Below are 19,341 nucleotides of genomic sequence, written 5' to 3' on the forward strand. Positions count from 1 at the left end.
GGCTACTCGGCAAGTGCTCACCATCAGCAGCTCATCAGCCCCATCATCAAAATGACACAAAGGTAACGAAGAAACTGGTGCAATACTTCAGTAAATTATCTCTCTGTACTCTGAGAGCTGTGCTCACATTTCCCCCAGTAATGTTCAGTTTTGACAGATTATAACTTATATTAGTTAAACTCTGGCTGATCTATAAGCTGTTGGTTTCCCGACCTTTGACCTTTTATGAGTTTACTTTGAGTTTTATCAGAGTTGACAGAGACAGGTGAGACACAGAGACAGATTGATCTGTTTTCTAAGTATTATTATATAAAGCCTGCATCTAAACTCACTACATTCATTAAGAGTACAGTGTTTGAACACTTATAGTATTTTGTGACAGTGAAACATCACCATGGAAACATTACCTGTAGTTGGTCTTTAAAGCCCAGCGTCCCACTGAATTTATTAATTATCTGGCGAACAGTTGACTGGTTAGAGGTGAAGGCTGCATGCAACTCTTTTAGGAGTCTCTGTTGGGTTAGACAGACAACACTGATTCTGTGAACTGCATGCAAACAACACAGGTTTCAGGTTACTTCCATTTTAAGAGTGTAGGTTTACAGTTATACTAGTTATTGATAAGTTAGAAAAGCTGAGGCAAGTGTAAAGTAAACTGGTATTCATTATGTGGAGGAGGTGAGTCACTGTATAAATGATGACCCAGTGGGATAACTCACAAAGATCATTAATCAAAAATCAAATTAAACATTTACTTCTTAAAATAATTCAAGGTGCACTAGTGAGTTTTTGTCTCTGAGCAGATAAAGAAGAGTCAGAGATGAGCCGACCTGTCGCTCTGCTGTCTCCTCCTGCAGGTTCCTGAGCTGCTTCTCTCTGCTGCTCAGAGTGGCCTGGACCACCGGAAAGACCCTGCACAGGTCATCAACACACCACTGAGCACACTCTGACCCCAGGACACCGGTGACCTTTGCCCCCTGCGAGGCCAGCTCACTGCTGAGGGTTGCCAGCTCTGCTGACAGACTCTGAAATAAAAGAATTTGCAAACACATTCAGAGAAGGCGTGAGTGTGGAGGATGTTTTTGGAGAGAATTTTTAGTTTAGGTTTTTTAGGAGTCCTACCTGCAGCTGCAGCAGCTCTGCATCCTCTTCATGTGTCCTCGCAGAAGGTGAGTGCAGCAGGTTATTGATGGAGGACAGGGACAAGGATGCTCCATGCAGCACATGAAACAAACCCTCATTCAGTGTCTGAAGGGAGCCGTCCACAGAGGAGGCCTGCGGTCAGAGCGGGAAGTCAAACTATGAATTAGTCCAGCAACATTCTTCTCTTTCTGACCACCTTTCATGTTTGTTGTTTTTTCTGCTCTTGGTTTTGTAAAGTGTGATGTCAGAATGCACGTCCTGTGGTGAGCGACTGAAAACAACACAACAAGCTGAGTGTCCCATCAGAGCATTAAGGCTGAGTTTAACTCCCAGCTCGCTTTAATCACATTTCAAACAAAGAGACGTGGTTTGAAATTTGATCTACAAAGTCTAGACTCAGTTGTGTTTTTTTGTTGCTTTTGCCTTAATGTTAATACATGTAGCACAACTCTTCTTCAACATGCCTTTATTTCCCAAACTATCTTGCTTTCATCAGAGTGGCAGTTGAGGTTGATTACAGTTTATTTTTTAATCCTAATCATCCACCACTTACAGAATGTGACCTTACAACAGAAATATAAGTTATAATAAACACATTGTTACACCCTAGTTGTTAAAATACATTTTTTACACAATGTAAAATTTAATCTTAACCAACTGTTGTTTAAAAAAGGTTGACTGTCTAATCTTCAGCACAAAATGTGAAACAGAACTTTATAGCATTTTATTTTTACCTTTTCTAACTACTGACTCATGCTGCACTTTGCTACACTTCCAGCTGAAACCCTGAACCAGATTTTACAAGGAATTATTTTGAGCACATTTTAAGGAGTTTTGTATAAAATGATGAACACTGAATCTAAGATAATTGCATATAATTGAATAGCACAGCTATAACATCATTGAGATTTGGATTTGAATATTTCATAAGTGTAAACGTCACACTGCTTCTGTGAAGAGCTGGAGCAGGATATTACTGTCAGACACAGCAGAATGAGCAGATTTTAACAAATTTAAATCTACTTAATAAAACTAAATAAGTCCCAGAGCTCTGAGCTTTAATTAAACCTCTCTCACCGGGGGCAGAAAATGCACTTAGAGTGTGATTAAAAATCACTTGTACTGATGCATGTTTCCTCTCAAAAATGACCAGGATCAGCTGTTTTACTCCTTCAGATTACATCACTGCATGGTTTATGCACATACCCAGAAATGACATGCAGTATAAGATCGTGTCAGCTCTTGTCTTATGAATTTTGTCCAGTGTGTACATCCAGAGTGTGTAACCAGTAAGTGTGAATAGTGGCAGCGGAATAAATAGCATCTAAAATTGTGTTTGAATGATGGAATATTAAAGATTATAAATTAAAGGAGCTAATCATCTAGCAACCCCTCAGATTGTGTCTTCTTGGAGGGGTCCCAGCGTCTTGAGAATGAGACCAGCTACCCTGCAGAGGTCACATGTCATGACCTACATATTCTCTGATAAACGGCGTTGATCTCGGCCCCTCACCTGATTCAGAGGCTCTGCAGCTCTATCTCCCAGCTCCCTCAGATGGCTGATTAGGGTCTGAAGCTCTTTCAGGTTTTGTGTGCCAATCATACGTCCTGCTGTTCCATCACTACGCCTCCTAGATGAGTCTGTCACCTTCAGAGAGAGAGAGAGAGAGAGAAAGAGAGAGTCACGTATACAGAGAGGCAGACAAAAAACACAGAAAGAAAAGTCGGAGACACACATAACTCTTATCAAGCCCTGCAGGAGTCCCCGTAACACCAAAGAGACAACAAAGTGCCTTCAGCTCAAAGAAGGTGATAATCAAGAATAGCGAGAACACCAATTTTTCTTTTCTTTTTGTATTTGAAAAGTGATAATCAAGCACTTCAGCTCTCACGATGAAGGCCCTACCTCAGAGGGAGGAAGCAGCCAGCTCTCCTCCAGAGCCAGCAGCCGACTGTGAAGGCGATCCCACTTCTTCTGAGCAGAGTCCTCTTCCACATCAGCCTCAGCAGGAGGCGACCTGCAGAGAGCGAAGAGGCTGAAAATTAGCACTTCATTTCACTTCATTTCTGTCTTTCTTTCTTTCTTTCTTTCTTTCTTTCTTTCTTTCCTATATGCCACTCTTGTATGTAAATAGGAAGAATATAGATATGTTGCACATACATTCACCAAGCACTTTATTAGGAACACCTATACACCTGCTTATTCAACCAATCATATTGCAGCAGTGCGATGTATAAAATCCATGCAGATACAGGTCAGAGCTTCAGTTCATGTTCACATCAAACATCAGAGTGAGGGAAAATGTGACTCAGTGACTTTGACTGTGACATGATTGTTGGTTTGAGTGTTTGTGAACCTGCTGATCTCCTGGATTTTCACATACAACAGTCTCTACATCCAGTGAGCAGCAGCTGTGTGTTGATGAGAGAGGTCAGGGGAGAAATTAAATGATGTTATCATGTCAACATGGAGCAGAGTCTCTAAGGAAAGTTTCCAACATCTTGTGGATCCCTGACATGAAGAACTGAGGTTATTTGAGAGCAGAGGGAAGAACTACGCAGTATCAGTGTGGTGTTCCTAATTAAGTGCTCAGTGAGTGTAGACCTCTTTAAAAAACAACGCATTTTTCAAGTAGTGAGTGGCACTTTCTTGATTCTAGTGCATCAGTTTACCCCATATTGAAACTATTATTTTTTAAAGGAATTTTGTGCCTTTTTCAGACCCTGACATGGGAGGAATGACAGGAGATGAAAATAGAGAGAGATAAGGAAAGACAACAAACGTCCTTAGCTAGATTCAAACCGGGGATGTTTCAGTTCATGGTTGGCCAAACACCCTGTCATGATGTTTTAAAATGATAGTGACGTCTTAAAAATGGAGATTTACTATTGTACAGAGAAAATAAATAGAGGGAAACAGGCGTGAATAAAATAAAATAAAATAAAATAAAATAAAATAAAATAAAATAAAATAAAATAAAATAAAATAATTTACCATGGTGACAGCGGGCTGTGGTCTTCTGAGTCCTGGCTGTGAAGTCGAGCTCTGCTGCCCTGCCGAGCGATGGCCTGAGTCAGTCCTCTCTGTTCACTCAGCTCCTGCTCCAGCTCCTGCAACACAAACAACAACAACAATAAGGTATAAAGTTATATGTACACAACACTAATAAACTACAATATGAGTTTGAACTGAGTTGCTGGTTTGAACTCCTGAGCAACAAATCTAGAAGGTAAAAGTGAAAAAGAAACACAAACTACTATCACCTGAAAATTAATAAAAATCGATTTTGGTTTTTTACACTGAAGTTCATATTGATGTTTTAACAAAACTCAGTATTGTCCAGTTATGTCGCCCACCTCCAGTATGATGAACTTACTTTCTAGTGAAAGTTGACATGAGGTTTTATTATTATTCCACACTTTTGAATGTTTTTGTGTCCCATGACAATCTCAAAGCTTAAAATATGTCAAAAACGGTTTACTTTCAGATATATAATATAAATAGCTTGATACTGATGCTGCCTGTCATCTAAAAATATTGGAACCTCACGACAAGTCGAACCCTACACCTCCAGTACCTTCTGCTGCTGCAGGCTGCTCTGTCTGAGGAGTTTGTTTCTTGGCGAGGAGAACATCTCCTGAACACTGCTGCTGCGCTTCAGCTTAGGCTGAAGGGGGCGCTCTGCCTGAGGTAACGACTTCTGAGGAGACAGAAAAGAGACATGAAAAAGGTTTATCTGTGTTATCGTCAGCGGTGTAGTCATAGTCTTCACTGGATTGTTAGTAATTTCGACTAATGTGAATCTAAAGCATAAAGTGTTTAATGTAGAAGTTTTGATGAAATTATTGACTGATGACAGCAATGCAACAACTTGATCAACACCCTGAAGACATGTTATGGTCATTTTGTAGTTTGAGGAAGTAGAAATCAGACCAGCTTCCAGATTAAAATGTCTAATCATGATTTTATCCCATAATGTTTGTGGCTTTGGTCCCAATTATATAAAAAACACCTTTAGAAAGGGAAACTGTTCAATCTGTGTCAGCGCTGAGACTAATTGAAACACTTGGAATTTGCTTGTGAATCCTTACAAAGGCTTACAAACAGTTCTGCTTAGCACTTGTAGGTATGAAACTAAACAGAGCTTCCTCCACGCTGAGCGGGAAAGTCCTAACGAGGTGCCGGTGAGCCTCTAATGGTTTATTTGCAAACCTGTTAATAATTATCAGGAAGTGACTTTGCCACGTGTTCAACCGTCACCTGCCTCAAAGAAAGAGACAGAACAGCTTAATGAATCAAGTGGAGCAGAGGAATTTCACTTTGTGTTTTGTGGAAGAGATGATTTAGTTAATTGTTTTATTTTTTTTCAAATTTACATTGAATATTTGTATTTCCACCATATTCTTTCAGACATAGGTCAAACATATTTCCTCTTTTTTATGGTTTCAGGATGAAAACAAGTTGTATAACATAATGCTGCATATCCATATAAGACATGGGAATTAAAATAAACCAAATATGAGTAAAACCTCAAATACCTAAACCTATTACCCAACCAACCTACACCTGACTGTTGTATGTACCTGTTCCTGTGGCTCTTTGTGTGTGACCATCTTCTCTTCTCCCTGTCTGTCCTGCAGCAGCTGATGGAAGGAGACCAGTTTGGCCTTAAGGAGCTCCAGTTTGGAGGAGAGCAACTCAGCCGCCTCCTGCTGGGATCCCACAGCTCCCAGTTCGTCCTGCTGCTGCAGCTCAGCAGCGAGGCCGAGCGACGACAGGCTCGCCACCTTCTGCTCGATCTCCAGGAACATCTCCTGTACATCAACACAAACACACACGACGCATCACATGATTAATGAAAATATACATCACTGAGTGTTCACATTCCAACTGACATTTCAGCTCTATTCAGCACTTATACAGTGATATTAAATGATTTATCTGACTCTTCAACTGTTTTCAGCACTTCCTTTAGTGCTTACATATCAGCTAATTCTTCAACTCCTATTAGCCTTTGAACCTCAGTTGAGTCTTCACCTGCTTTTCAGCACTTATACTTCAACCTCTTTCAGCTGAAGGATGTTGAATTAAACTTTTAGCTGAACTACTACTTGAAATATTAGTTATACAAATGCATTTTAATTTCAAGTAAATGTCTTCACTGCACTTTTTCAGTAAAATAAACACATTTAAATCATCTTTGCAAAATTGCCATTTTTAATTCTTTCAGTTGTCTGTTTTAGACCCTGCCCAGTTGCTCAGGGGATGTTTTTAATTACTACAAATACTAATCTTATATCAGATAAAAATCCTTGTTTGTATGTTTTTTTCCTCTGCTGTAAATGGCTCGGATCTCAATCTTGAGAACAACGTTTCTATCTTGATGTAATAAGCCAATCATAATTCAGGATTTCAGGATTTGAGGGTTGACCTCGGACCCTTTCGTTCTCCTGTGACACACCCTTGTCTGCATTTTGTTTTAACTGTTCCTTTATTACACATCTCTTCAGCCTCATTTCCTGCTCTCTTTTTGCCACTATTGTATCAAAAACAACACCTGAAATAGATTCAGATTATGAGGTCAGCTGTGAACAAAGCATCACAAAGGTTCATACATGATGTTAAAGGCAGATGTGGGCCATGAAGAGGGAGCCTCTTCAGCAAATTTCAATAGAAGACAAGATCTCATCAGTTGCTGTTTGTTTGCATACAAAGCGTCATTCAAATGTGACGTGTGACTGAGGGACGTGTTTAACCTCTGAAACTTTAATGGAGGCTCGAGTTACAGTCGCAGGGTCAACGGGGAGTGAATCCTGGGAGGAGGATACCTGCTAAAGTTCTGAATGAAGACATAATGTTGGAGCCTGTGAGGGCATGACTCTGTTGACTGAGGATTATTCTGCCACAGAGTGAGTCATGCAGATCATCAAACACAAAATATCTATGGAAACAACCTTTCAATTAGGTTTCACCTGTATAACAGTAAGAGGCAGAAAATAAGTTAATCTACGAAACCAAGTTTTTCTTTATTTTTTTGAGAATTTTCTTTTTTCTCCCCGACATTATAGAAGGAAAACTTCTACATCTTACTTCAATATATTTATCTGAAAATTACTTTGCAACTTTCCTTTATAGCATATAGTATACTAGCTGCAGTAGAATGTACCTGCTACTGCCTTCTGCAACATGTTTTAAATGTGTTTGATTGGTAGTTCAGAGGTGCAATTGACTTGTTGATTTCTGGACTTTGCTGGTTTGGTCACCACCTCTGCAGCCACACTGCACCCTCAATGCAAACACCAGCAGCTGGAACTTTGTGTTTGTTAAACTCTACAACTCATTTGTTTCTGAGGCGACGTCGCAACGTTCTGACAATGAGCATATTGATGATATTTGACATCACATTACAAAGTTCACAAAGAGTGAGATGGCTGAAGTGGATTTCAAAAAGCAGCAGAAACGTTATTGATGTCTGAATAAAGCCACTTTGGGTTAATGTTTACTGAGAGAGTCCTTCTTTCACTTTCCCCACCAGCCCTGGTTTGAATGGACAGTCTTGCATTCACAGGCGGAATTACAGCAAACTTCAGAGGTAATAAAATGAGATAAGGTGACTCACGAGCTCACTGACATTCACCAAGAACAATCTGACCTGAGAACTAGGAAGAAACAATACTATAAAACAGTATTCAGCATTCAATAAGGAAATAGACATAAGATTCATTCATTTCCTTCTTTATGAACTTTCCAAACTATGTTGTTATCATTTGTTTTTCAATAATCAAGGTGTCATCAGTGAGTTACCTAAAAAAAGTCCAACCTACAGAGCAGTAGCAGGAGCTCTGATTGGCCAGATGTTACATGTTGCCGGCAGATCCGACTGGGGTCAGAACTCAACATATATAGAGTTTATGTGTTTTCAACACAGCAGCACAGTGATGGTCACTGAAGGAATTTGAGTTGGTTTTTTTTGTTTGAGTGTCTTTGTGCATCTTTTAACCCCGGTACTGTTCCATACACACACCTACTATGGATTCAGGAAGCACAAACACCAGCTATGCAAATATGACACTTGTGTTTACAGCTATATGTAGTGCCACTGTCGGCATTATTGTGTTATCAGCACTGAGATAGTGAAAGGGTAACTGACCTATGACTCAGATCTATAACATCCAGCTGCTGGAGGAAGCCAGCAGACAGACAGGCTGTGTCACCGTAACACACAAACACATGCAAACATGTCATCAACTTTGACTGACTGAGCAGTCCTCGCTGATGAACTCTGGCTCCCGCCAGATGTGTCTAAAGTTCTTACATCATACAAGAGACTCAAACAAACCAGCACGGGAGGGAAATTTAAATCTGAGCCTGATGTTGAAAGATCTGAAATAAGCAGCATGGATTTGGAAATGACTCATGAGTCATATTTTGCTCTTCTAGATTGTGCAACTTGAAATGTTTGTAAAGTCACATGACCTGACCAGCGACCTATGACTGTTGTTATTATTAGATGCTTTATTTGCACAGAGACGGAGGAGACGCAGGCTGATAAACTCAGACTGAAGAACTAGTTTAACTCTGCATCAGTGTCACCGTCATGTAAGACCAGTTTAAAGCTGGATGTGCTGTTAGATATTATGATAAAGCTGATTCTTTGCAGACTTGCCGTGAATTTGGAGTCAAAAGAAATTAGATATGCAACATAAAGTTCCCTTGAATTTAATTGAAAAAATAAAGTTTTTTTTCCACTGTTTCTACAGCATTTTTGCATTTTTACATAGTCTAATATATAAATATCCAGTAGATGTAAAAAAAAAACTTAACAGAAAATGCAGAGGGTTGATAATAACAAAATGAAAACAAAAAGACAACAAAAAAGAAAGAAATATATTGAAAAAAGAAAAAGAAAAATGAACTGAAACACATTTTTTTAGTGACTGTATTTCAGTGTGTAGTTAGGACTTGCTTCATTTAAAAGCCTTTGAAACAACAGTTATATGTAACCTAGCTAAATGAATTTCACCCATATTTAACTCAGATTTAAGTAAAATACCTCAGCATTATCTGACCTACAAACTGGGATTGCATTGGTCCCCTGGTGGGTGTGGCCTACCTGGCAGGTGAGGAGTTGCTGCTCCACGGTGTCCTGCATGGTCGATGGACTGGCAGCTGTGGCAGCTACCAGGCTCCTCTGGGCTTTCTGCAGCCACAGCTCCAGCTGGCTGACCCTCTCCAGGCAGACATGGAGGACTCCCTCACTGGGGCGGGGTCCAGGCTGGAGCCCACCTGGCCGAGGCTCCTCTGGTCCCTGGGACACAAACACAACGCACCTGGCTGAGCCTCCCTGCTCCAGGGTGACAGGTAGAGAGGGGAGAGGGGACAGGGCAGTGGGGGAGGGAGGCTGAGAGCTGAGCTGGGTCCTGAGGAAACAGTAGCTGTGAGCTAAGTCTACCTGAACTCTGATACTGGCCTAAACAAATAATCATGAGATGTAATTCTACTTCTCACACTGACACTTTCAGTGCCGTTCCCCTGCCTGCTTCTCTCTTTCTCTTTCTCTCAGTCTCTGTCCTCTTTCGTTCCCTGTCTGCTCCACCCACCTGTGGCAGAAACCACTTCCTGGAGCGGTGGCCAGGCTTCAGTGACAGCGACTCTTTATCACGGGAAGAGCGAGAGAGACTGACAGAGAGAGAACAGAGGCCTCAGGCTACAGGGGTGGAGCTGAGACAGAGGGCCGGCTGAGCTGAGTAAGCACTAAACACAGGGTACGAACACTCTCCTACTTCCTCATGAGACTGTTGTTACAGTTTGTAGCTGTCACTCATCTGACAGCTTATCAGATGACTGACAGTTATCACATAAATTTTAATGTTCTTTTCCTTTTAATTGTCTCCTCTTCAGACCTTTTAACCACTGCTTCCGCTTTAGAATTAATTATTTTGTGCATGTTCACTGAAAAGTCTATGGAAGCCCTGAAAGGCATTCATTCAATTTATTTAGGAATGGCAGGCCAAGAAGAAAAAAATGATGAAAAAAACAAAAACTTAAATAAAATTCTCCTGGTAACAAAATGTTTCACCTGCCTTTCAGGGCTTCTATTGACAGCTGCCAAAAAACTAATGAGGATTTGATGCAGCCTAAACAGGAGGTGAACTCCAAGAGTCAACAAACCTGCCTTAAATGTCAGTTTCAATCACTTGACTCGACCATACACCAGGCTTCAATGTCAGTGAGTGTGTATGACTGTAATGAACCTTCTGTTTGTTAGGGAAGAATATTTTTGAAAAAAGGTTGCCTCTCATTAGTAATATGCTGTGGACACATATTTTTAGTATATTTTACCTTTAAATTATGTAACTTGTCCCTTTAAATCAATCATTTGTGCCTATGAGAGACTAAATCATGCCCTTAAAATAATTACACTCTCCCTTCTGTTGTGTAAAAAGGGCAGCAAAATGACAAAACCTGGCGTTTAAGAGCCAAAACACCAAGTATACCAATGTATCTTGGAACTTTATTTAATGCAAGTGGTCCAAAATGAGTGTGAGAGATAAGGACAAGAGGAAAGAGGGAATTAGTTAAGTAATTTTACAGCAAATTATTAAGTTAAGAGTAAAAATGATTAAGTTTAGGCAACATAAATGAGCATCTCAAGCTCACTTTAGGAACGCAGTTTTCAAAATGTGCTCCCCATGCTACCTCCAGGGCTCTGAATGTGAATTCACACATGTAAATGCAAAATGGAATAAAAAAATGCATTACAGGTAAATGCAAATGAAACCAATACAGCATTCACTGGGGTGGAGGGTGAGTAAACTCAAAAGTGGTGCAACCTGCACATCAAACTGCAAGGCTGTGCGCCAGATCAAACATAAAATCCAACACCTCCTAGATGGTTATTTCGGGACTAAACAGTAGTTTTTTCAGCTGAATCCATTTGTGGGTTGTGTGCCACCAGTCCCCACCTCTGCATCCACTCCTGCACTGTTAGAGGGTTAGGAGGAGGACGGAGCTCATGTTTGTGTATCATGCTGAAACTTACCGGGGCTGCTGCAGGACGCAGGCCCTCAGTGTGGTCCTGATGCTGGGGTGTGAATGTAGAGGTGGGGGGGGCTTGAGGCTCGCAGGCCTCTGTTTGCTCTGCTGATGTCACACTGAGTTGAGAAGGCGTGTGTGCTTTGAGACTCTGAGACGTCTCCAGTGACCACATACCACTGTCCACCTCACTGCTCTCTGATCTTACATGAGTGTCTTTTATGAGTGAGTCCTGTGCAAGTGTGTGTGTGCTCTGTGTGTATACTGTGGGTGTCTTCAGCCCCTCTGGGTGGCTGTCATCCCCCCTCCATGCAAGCCCCCTCTGACCCTGCATGAGCTCCTGACACAGAAAAAGAGAGACGGAGGAGTAGATCACTGTTGTGGGTTTATTTGTATTTGTGCTCTTGTTTGGATATGTAGACAGAATGGAAAGACAAAAGAAGAACAATGTACAAGTACATGCCATATAATGTAAGACATCTCAGTATTTCTGCTTTCAGGTGAAAACCTTGTAGCTCCAAAAATGGCAGCTTCTCAGATGATGTTACTTTTCTTAGATTGATATTGATGAATTGCTTAAAAATGTTTCATTAGAGCAAGTAACATAATTCTCTTATTGTTTGAGTACAACTGCTCTAATGAAGTGATACTAAATTGAAACTAAATTTGGAGGTTTTCACCTGCTAACAGTGGTGTGTTAATCAGTAATCATGTCAAACCAGTGCATTTTCATGGCCAACAATCATCTGAAAAAGGTTGTTTTCTTCAGTAAAAACGCTGTACTGCATAGAGTTATAGTGATGATGCTGATTCTTAACAAAGCAGGAATCTTTCTCCACACACTCCTGCTGCCAGGCAGTGACTGAGCAATCACTCAAAGTAATAATTACCCAGTTAATCAATTAACTCTGTAAATAACAATTTATTATCACATTCAGCTTGTGGAAATACAAATGGCAGATGCATATAAGCAAGCAAACATGAGTTTATTGTAACAGATATGCTCTGCATTTGCTGGCAAATGAGCTCAGACAGTAAATGAAAAGGTCAACAATCAGGAACTATTTCAAATTACCATTCCCTATATGATACATTATAAAACACGGTTCACAAAATATGTCTATGAGTACACTTTGATTCTGCCTTTTATAAAAACATAACCCATCAGGAGGTTCATGCAAAAGCTTATTACAGACTGTTAAAAACCATCCACCCCACATGCTAAATACCATCAGTCTGCTTCAGGTTTTGGTAAAATAGTAATCATCACCCACCACTTTTCTCTTAGTATCAATAATGTGCTGTGTCATCTTGAACCACATCTCAGTGGTGTTCACTTGTCTCAACTTGGCAGAATTACGCTGAGGATGGGTAAGCTCAATAATCCTTCATGTAAACACACAAGTAAACTTAGAAAAATACATCTTTGGCACACATTAGATTGAATTCAATTACTTAATCCTATCATCTATTTCAGTTATATCAATGCAGTAACACTGATAATCAATCCAAATTTCTAATGTAAACAAAACATCTACAGCTTGGAACTGTGGAGGCCAGTATCTGGAATTCTCTGCCATGTAAATGCACTGTGGGTTTAAAGTGAGACATTTCTAGAAGAAATCTATAAGAGTTCTAGGCTTGGAGCTAGAATATGTCAGGTGTTCTAGACTTGGTTCAGGAAGAGAGAATGCTGTGAGCTAATGTCTAATGTGAGGAAGTTAGAAGTTATGAGTTTGTAGAAAAAAAAACACAGGTTCTCAAAAAGGTCAGAAGTGAGCTCCAGGTCTCGTTCTAGAAGCCTTGAAATCTGGGTCTGATTCTAAAAGAGATGTGATGACGTTCTAGATTTGGTTTTAGAAAACGTGAGTTTTGGTTGCAGAGAAAAGAGTGGTTCTAGTAAAAGTCAAGAGCTCTACAGGTAGCTTAAGAGGTAAGGCGCTCTCAACTTGTGTTTAAAATTGGGAGATACAGATTTTGGTGTAGATGAATTTGAGTATCAAAGTTCTGAAAGAAGTAGAAACATTTAATCTGGAGTTGATTCCAGAGACCACTGGGTGTTTTATAGTGGGATAAAGAAAAGGTTGGTAAATGTACAATAGGTTGTAGAATTAATGTTCTATGTTTGACTACATAAAATTCATAATAAGGAGTTTCAATTTTGAGGCTTGTTCTAGAAAATTCTACAAGAAGCCTTGAAATCTAGGCTTGATTCTAAAAGACACTGGGAGCTCAAAGGTCGGGAGATCTTATATCGGTTGTAGAAAAATTTAGGTTTTCCAGATTTGGTTCAAGAAAAAGTTTCTTTTTTTGTAGAAAAAGGCTTGATTCTAGAAAAATTCAAGAGCTGACAGCTGGTTCAATCAAAACACAGAGCACCAGATTTGGTAGTTGTAGTTCCATAAAATGGGCCTAGAAACAGTAGCAGCTCTAGGATTAATTCTAGAAGATTCTAGAGGAAGCCTTGAAATCTAGACTTGATTCTAGAAGATTTTTAAGACAGGGTTTAGAAGAAGTTGGAAGATTGATGATAGGCTGTAGAAAATACTGGTGTTCTAGGATTGGTTCTAAAAGGAATGGCAGGTCGGACTTTAATTCTAGAGCATACTGTGAGTTCATCTGTATGTTCTAGAAGAGGCTGGAAGCTCTATGATTGGTTTCAGAAAATAAATTGTAAGTCTAAGGTTTATTCTAGAAGATACTGTGGAATCTAGGCTTGTTTCAAGGAGAGAGTTTGGAGATTTTGCACATGATTCTATAAGTACTTCTTGCCTTAGAGTAAGAAGAAGTGAAAGGTTCTAGTTCAACAAGTTCTAGATCTAGGAGACTACACATTTCTGCTGGGGCCCAGAGGTGGATTTGGAAACTTTTATGGTCGAGGCTGTGTTTACCATGCTCTCAGGCAGGGCCTGAGTTCTGACTGTGCCCGGGGATTTTGATAAAGCTTCAGATGAACTTGCTTCAGTGGTGTCAGTTGGGCCCTCAACATCCTGAAGAAACATGAGCAGGGTTAGAAGATCAGTCAGGTCAGTCAGTTAAAAACACTGATCATTTAGTCTAAAGGTTTACCACAAGATAAGGAGTCACACAGTTATTGATACACTCTGTTAGGGAATTTAAGGAAGTTACATAATGTTACAAACATCTTTTTGTTATGTTGTCTTGTATAACACCTGCTGCACTGTAAAATAAATTAAATGGCTTTTTAAAGAATTTGCCAAGAATATGGAAGTTTGCATCAATAATATACATGTAAAATGTATTAGCTCACTCTTTTAAGTAACACATGCGTGACCTCAAACTCCTACAGCACAATACTGTCAGCAAATGATAAGAACTAAAGGTTCACCAAAACTTAGAACTGAAATTGATTAAAAGATATTGCTCTATATTTTTTGTTGCTGTCAACAAATCCCATAAGAAGATTAAAAACCAACAATGCACATTCTCCATCTTTCCTACCTTGTCTGTGGCACTCAGCTAATCTGTTTCTACTAAAGAGCAAAAATCTTTAAAAATGGGTAAAAGATATATATTTTGTTTGCTACTGGGCATTTATGTCAACAACAGTGGAGCTCTATGCACTTAGATGTATCAGGCTTTGGATACACAGGCAACACTTGTTAGTAGGATCAATTCATTATTAGTTTTGGTCTTTTTATTTGATTTGATGACAATATGGAAATATACTGAATAATACCAGACTTATATTAAAAAAGATGAGAATTAATAATTTCAGTTATTTCAGTGGGAGCCAATGATGAGGTTTGACAGTGGTTAAAGTTGAGTTACCTGTCTGTCTTCTCCAGTCTGTTCAGTGCTTTGTTCAGTGGCAGCTTCAGTCTCTTCTTGGGCGACAGCCACAGATTCCTGACACCAACAACGACAAATATTATAGCAGTCTATACAAACAACCAGAAGAAAATGTTGAATGGCTGAAAGAAAAAACACTGTTGGTAAAACTTTATGAGCTAACAAGGATTCATTCATCCTCAGTGCTGTCACACAAATTACAAACCCTGTTCAATACTGCTCTCTAGAGGAAGAACAAAATCCAGAAACTGGTATGTACGGAGATTGAAAAGGAAAAGAGGTGGAGACTGTGGTGATTGAAGAGATGTATTAAGGATCAGGAAAGGCTTTGATATGATGAGTAGGGAAATGGTAGTAGAGGTGAGGAAGGTGAAGGAACCAACAGTGATGTGGAGTGCAGAGTGACCCAGGCCAAAGAGGTCAGAGATTAGTCATACAGCTGTTACAAATGGTTTAATAGGTTTAATAGGATAACGACATTACTGGGATTTATGACATCAGGATGAGTCATTTGGTCTCAGATGTCTCATCAATCAACAGAACTAATCAACTTTCTTATAATATGTTCTAGAAAATGTTCACCCAGTGTGGTAAATCCCTCCCACTAACTGTTAAGTAGTTGACCTTGGGTAACAAGCAACTCCAAGGGGAGATAGAGGTGACCAAAAAGATTGAATGACAGTGAAATAATGTTGGATGAAAGGTTTTTCCAGAGTAGCTCTCAACCTTCTTTACCTCTGGAGAAGTGCCCAGGAAAGCATCCCAGAGCCACCACAAAACACCTCCTCCACCTTCTTCCACTCTGTGCTGCTCACTGTCTTTTTTCTCTGCGGCTTCTTCAGCCCGGAGCACGCCCTGATGCTCCCACTGCTGACACGGAATGTGCAGAGTCACACAGGGAGGGAGGGGGGGGGGGGGGGGATGGTGGGAGGTGGGGTTGGTCACACATGCATTTGGGACAGTGAGTTGCAAACCACTGTTTCTGCTGCTAAATATGCTTTTTAACCTTTACGACTTCTGAGAGTTCATGTTTGTTTGATATTTAGCAGGATATTTCAAAAGTAGATAATATGCTTTTTCTAAATGCAATACAAATAAACAAATTCAATGTTTTCACCATGAATTTGTTTTCATAAAATACTACATTATCCTGTGAGAGAGTTCTAGTTTATTTAGGAACACTAAGTTATGATGTCTCTAGTAAATCAGTGTTGAAACTGAATGCACCAACATTAAAAATATTCTACATATCTTGCATATAATTTTATAAAATTTTCCCACTAAATTCTGCCAGATATATTTGATATCTTTAGAAACTGTGCGATCTGAGTCCAGTTGGGGAGGTTAACATGACGGCCAAGTTTTGATTTGGAAATATCTTGCTTCTAATGAGCGCAGAGCAATATCTCAAACATCACCTCAATGTCCCACTGCCTGCATGTTCAACAGTACATACTAAACATTTTCAATTTTCAATAGAAAAATTAGTATCCAGCATGCAGGAAAACAAACAACAACTCTGCAACATTTTACACAGTTTGTTAATAACACATGTGAGAGTGGGTGTGCATGCATGTTAGTACCAACCACTCCACATTTGTTCTAATATACCAGAAAGAAGCAAACAACAAACTTTCTTTTCCAAGAGCCACTTACAGAGGGAGAGGATTTGATATTCAAAACACAGGTTTTATCATCCAGTGATGTTAATTTCATGTAAATGAGATAATAGTGAACAGAAAAGTGTTTTGGTGGCAAACCACTGAAGTTTCACATGTGTGAGGATGCAGTGATAATGAGTTTGGTTATTTTATTCAGTGTTCAAACCCTTCAAAAGAGAGGCTTCCTTACCTGAGCACTGTCGGGTGTCCTGGACTGTCTCTGCTCAGGTGAGGACCGATCCACCGTCAGCAGCATGGCTCCAGATCTCTTCAGTACATCCTCTTCAACATGGACAATTTTGATTTGGCCCTGCTCTGTGTCTTCCTTCTGAGAACCAACAAAAATGTACAGTTTTTGAGAAACTTGTTTTCTACACATGGTGACTTCGAGGCTACATAATCTTGGCAATAAAAGATTTTAAGACAATCCCAAATTGATATTTCCCCTAAAAATATCTCCTAAACCACCTTTAATCACTAAAATCAAACAGTCGTCTGATAACAAAGCACAGTTTGGACAGTGAACCAGACTAACCTCAGCCCCATGTGAAGTGGATTTCGGGAGCTCAGGCTGAGAGGTGGTCTGCTCTGCTGACAGTGCTTTGGCTTGGATCGGAGTCGGAGGCTGCTGGATGAACAAAGCAGGCACTTTCTACAAAAAGAGTACAGCAAAAGCTTCAGTGATGGACAAGTCTATAGCTTTGGACTCACTGATCTATTGGTTGTTTAACTGACCTTCTCCAATTCCAGCAGCAGAGTCTGGAGGTTGTCCACTACACGAAAGACAGTCAGAGTCTCGTCAGCCTTCTCTGGAAGACAAAGGCCTGGTTTGCATTTCTGGATCTCAGCGACTGTTCTCCTCATGGTCTGGATCGTCTTTTCAACCTCCTGCACACATTAAAGGATCATTCAGTATATTTTGTTGTCATAATGCAAACTTCTACCATTTAGAATTTATAGTTTGAGTGACTATGGCACTGACAATCACTTTGAGCAGTTTCACACATGATTTTAATCTTTCAGACAATCACGATGTGTTGATATAAAACACTGATGAAAGAGATGCTTCCTCTTCTTCGTCTCACCTTTAGACTTTCCTCTCTGGGACTGGGGAAAGTCTCTGGAGATGATAATAAAGTCTTGATCTCAGCCACTTCATTCTCCATCCGCCTGACCTCACTCTCAATGGCCTCCACCTCCTGGAAATCAAGAAATCCCGATATATCGATAAATTTGGCTATTTACAAAACAGAAAACTATAGGAGCAGAGGGATGACATCTAAGCTAACATAAATATAACAATATCTGCTGAGGAGTTTAAAGAAAACTAAAACAAGAATAAAAATCAAGGACTAACAGCAGCAGCATGCTCCAGCTGAGACAGAGGAGCAGTGAAGTTGTCTTGAACGTCGGCCACTTGGCGATCGGCGTCGAGCAGCTGCTGCTGCAGAGATTTGACGTCGCAAACCTGCGACATTTCCTGCAGGACCGAGCTGAAGCCCTGCAGAGTGGTCCGGATCTGTGCCGAGTCATTCAACACCGTCTGCAACACAAGACAGGACAGGTTTTTTTTTTTTCAAACACTGCAAATTTTGAAAACATTAAAACATATTGTCCTGCAGAAGTAAAGAGATGTGTAAACAAAAGGTGAAGTTGAAAGGATGGTGCAGTGTCCAGTGGACCAACCTGCAGAGCCTGAACATGGCTGCTCAGACATTTAGCAGTGGTGTAGGTGCAGGGGGCAGCGAGCCACGACTGAGCTTCAGACATCCAGCTCTTAGAGCTGCTGATCATCTCCTTATGCTCCTGAAGCCACGTATGAATCTGACCAGAAACACACAAACAATATTTAGTCTAAAACCTTCATCAAGTAATCAAACCAACTACGTAAACACTGTTGCATCGCTAATCAGTACAAGCTCTGACACAAACACATACAGACACAGTAACTTCGTCTAAAAACAAGTTTGATGCAGCACATGGACGACACAACAAAGCAGTACTGACTGTACATGTGGGGAAACAACAATTTGCAGTTTGAGGTTGCTGAGCTGTAATTCTTGTGAAGAGGGCGTTATGAGTGTTTCCTAATGTTAAATTGTCTCCTGCTGATGAGCAAATATGAGTGATACATAACATGAGCTTATCACCAGTGATGACAGTAAATAAACATTAATTAAATACGTAGTTCTAGTCTGGGTGATTTAAAAAGTACAATTACAAATAAAAACAGTCATTATATGCTCGATGTTGTTTGACACCAAACAAATCTAGAGGCACAACAAGCTGTAATCATGACCCATAAATCATTAGATGGGGAACAAACACTGTGACAAAGAGGGCTGATGGGAAGTGGAGTCTTTCTGACCTTGCTGAGGAGAGTGGTCCTCTGCTCAGCCTGTTTGGCCAGCTGGGAGTGAAGCTGCTGGACCTCCACCAATCTCTCTGTGAGGCTCAGTGTCTCCTCAGGCTTCTCGAGGTCCTGCATGTCCACCTCCAGCGCTGCCAGACAGGAGTGCCACACATCCAGGTCGTCCCAGACACGCTGAGCACAGACACAAGAACGTGAAGGTTTACTAGTGATTTTTTTTTTCAGGCATGAAACTAAGCTTCAGGTGGACATCATGACAGAAAGAACACAAAAATACACAAGCTTTAAAACATCCCAATTCATACGCTTAAATGTAG

At 40.2% G+C, this 19,341-nt stretch overlaps 1 protein-coding gene across 2 annotated transcripts in view; it reads right to left on the minus strand.

Annotated features, from left to right (window-relative positions):
• The window catches only part of syne2b (spectrin repeat containing, nuclear envelope 2b), a 141,466-nt gene that overhangs the window by 51,449 nt on the left and 70,676 nt on the right, over positions 1 to 19,341 (minus strand). The window contains exons 70-89 of one of the 2 annotated variants that reach the window (XM_071497874.1): positions 19,022 to 19,198; positions 18,340 to 18,477; positions 18,011 to 18,196; positions 17,739 to 17,852; positions 17,389 to 17,541; positions 17,189 to 17,305; positions 16,844 to 16,981; positions 15,728 to 15,859; positions 14,972 to 15,049; positions 14,071 to 14,169; positions 11,187 to 11,519; positions 9,258 to 9,452; positions 5,728 to 5,958; positions 4,722 to 4,844; positions 4,139 to 4,254; positions 3,050 to 3,161; positions 2,657 to 2,791; positions 1,123 to 1,275; positions 831 to 1,025; positions 408 to 512 (exon numbers count right to left, since the gene is read on the minus strand). In XM_071497874.1, coding sequence (XP_071353975.1) covers positions 408 to 512; positions 831 to 1,025; positions 1,123 to 1,275; positions 2,657 to 2,791; positions 3,050 to 3,161; positions 4,139 to 4,254; positions 4,722 to 4,844; positions 5,728 to 5,958; positions 9,258 to 9,452; positions 11,187 to 11,519; positions 14,071 to 14,169; positions 14,972 to 15,049; positions 15,728 to 15,859; positions 16,844 to 16,981; positions 17,189 to 17,305; positions 17,389 to 17,541; positions 17,739 to 17,852; positions 18,011 to 18,196; positions 18,340 to 18,477; positions 19,022 to 19,198 — 3,030 coding nt within the window. Of the gene's footprint in view, positions 1 to 407; positions 513 to 830; positions 1,026 to 1,122; positions 1,276 to 2,656; positions 2,792 to 3,049; positions 3,162 to 4,138; positions 4,255 to 4,721; positions 4,845 to 5,727; positions 5,959 to 9,257; positions 9,453 to 11,186; positions 11,520 to 14,070; positions 14,170 to 14,971; positions 15,050 to 15,727; positions 15,863 to 16,843; positions 16,982 to 17,188; positions 17,306 to 17,388; positions 17,542 to 17,738; positions 17,853 to 18,010; positions 18,197 to 18,339; positions 18,478 to 19,021; positions 19,199 to 19,341 lie in introns of both variants that reach the window. The other variant, XM_071497876.1, reaches the window with a different exon arrangement.

Source organism: Trachinotus anak, unplaced genomic scaffold (assembly GCF_046630095.1).
Source record: "Trachinotus anak isolate AG129_WGS33_773 ecotype Australia unplaced genomic scaffold, CSIRO_AGI_Tana_v1 ptg000015l, whole genome shotgun sequence".
NCBI lineage: Eukaryota > Metazoa > Chordata > Actinopteri > Carangiformes > Carangidae > Trachinotus > Trachinotus anak.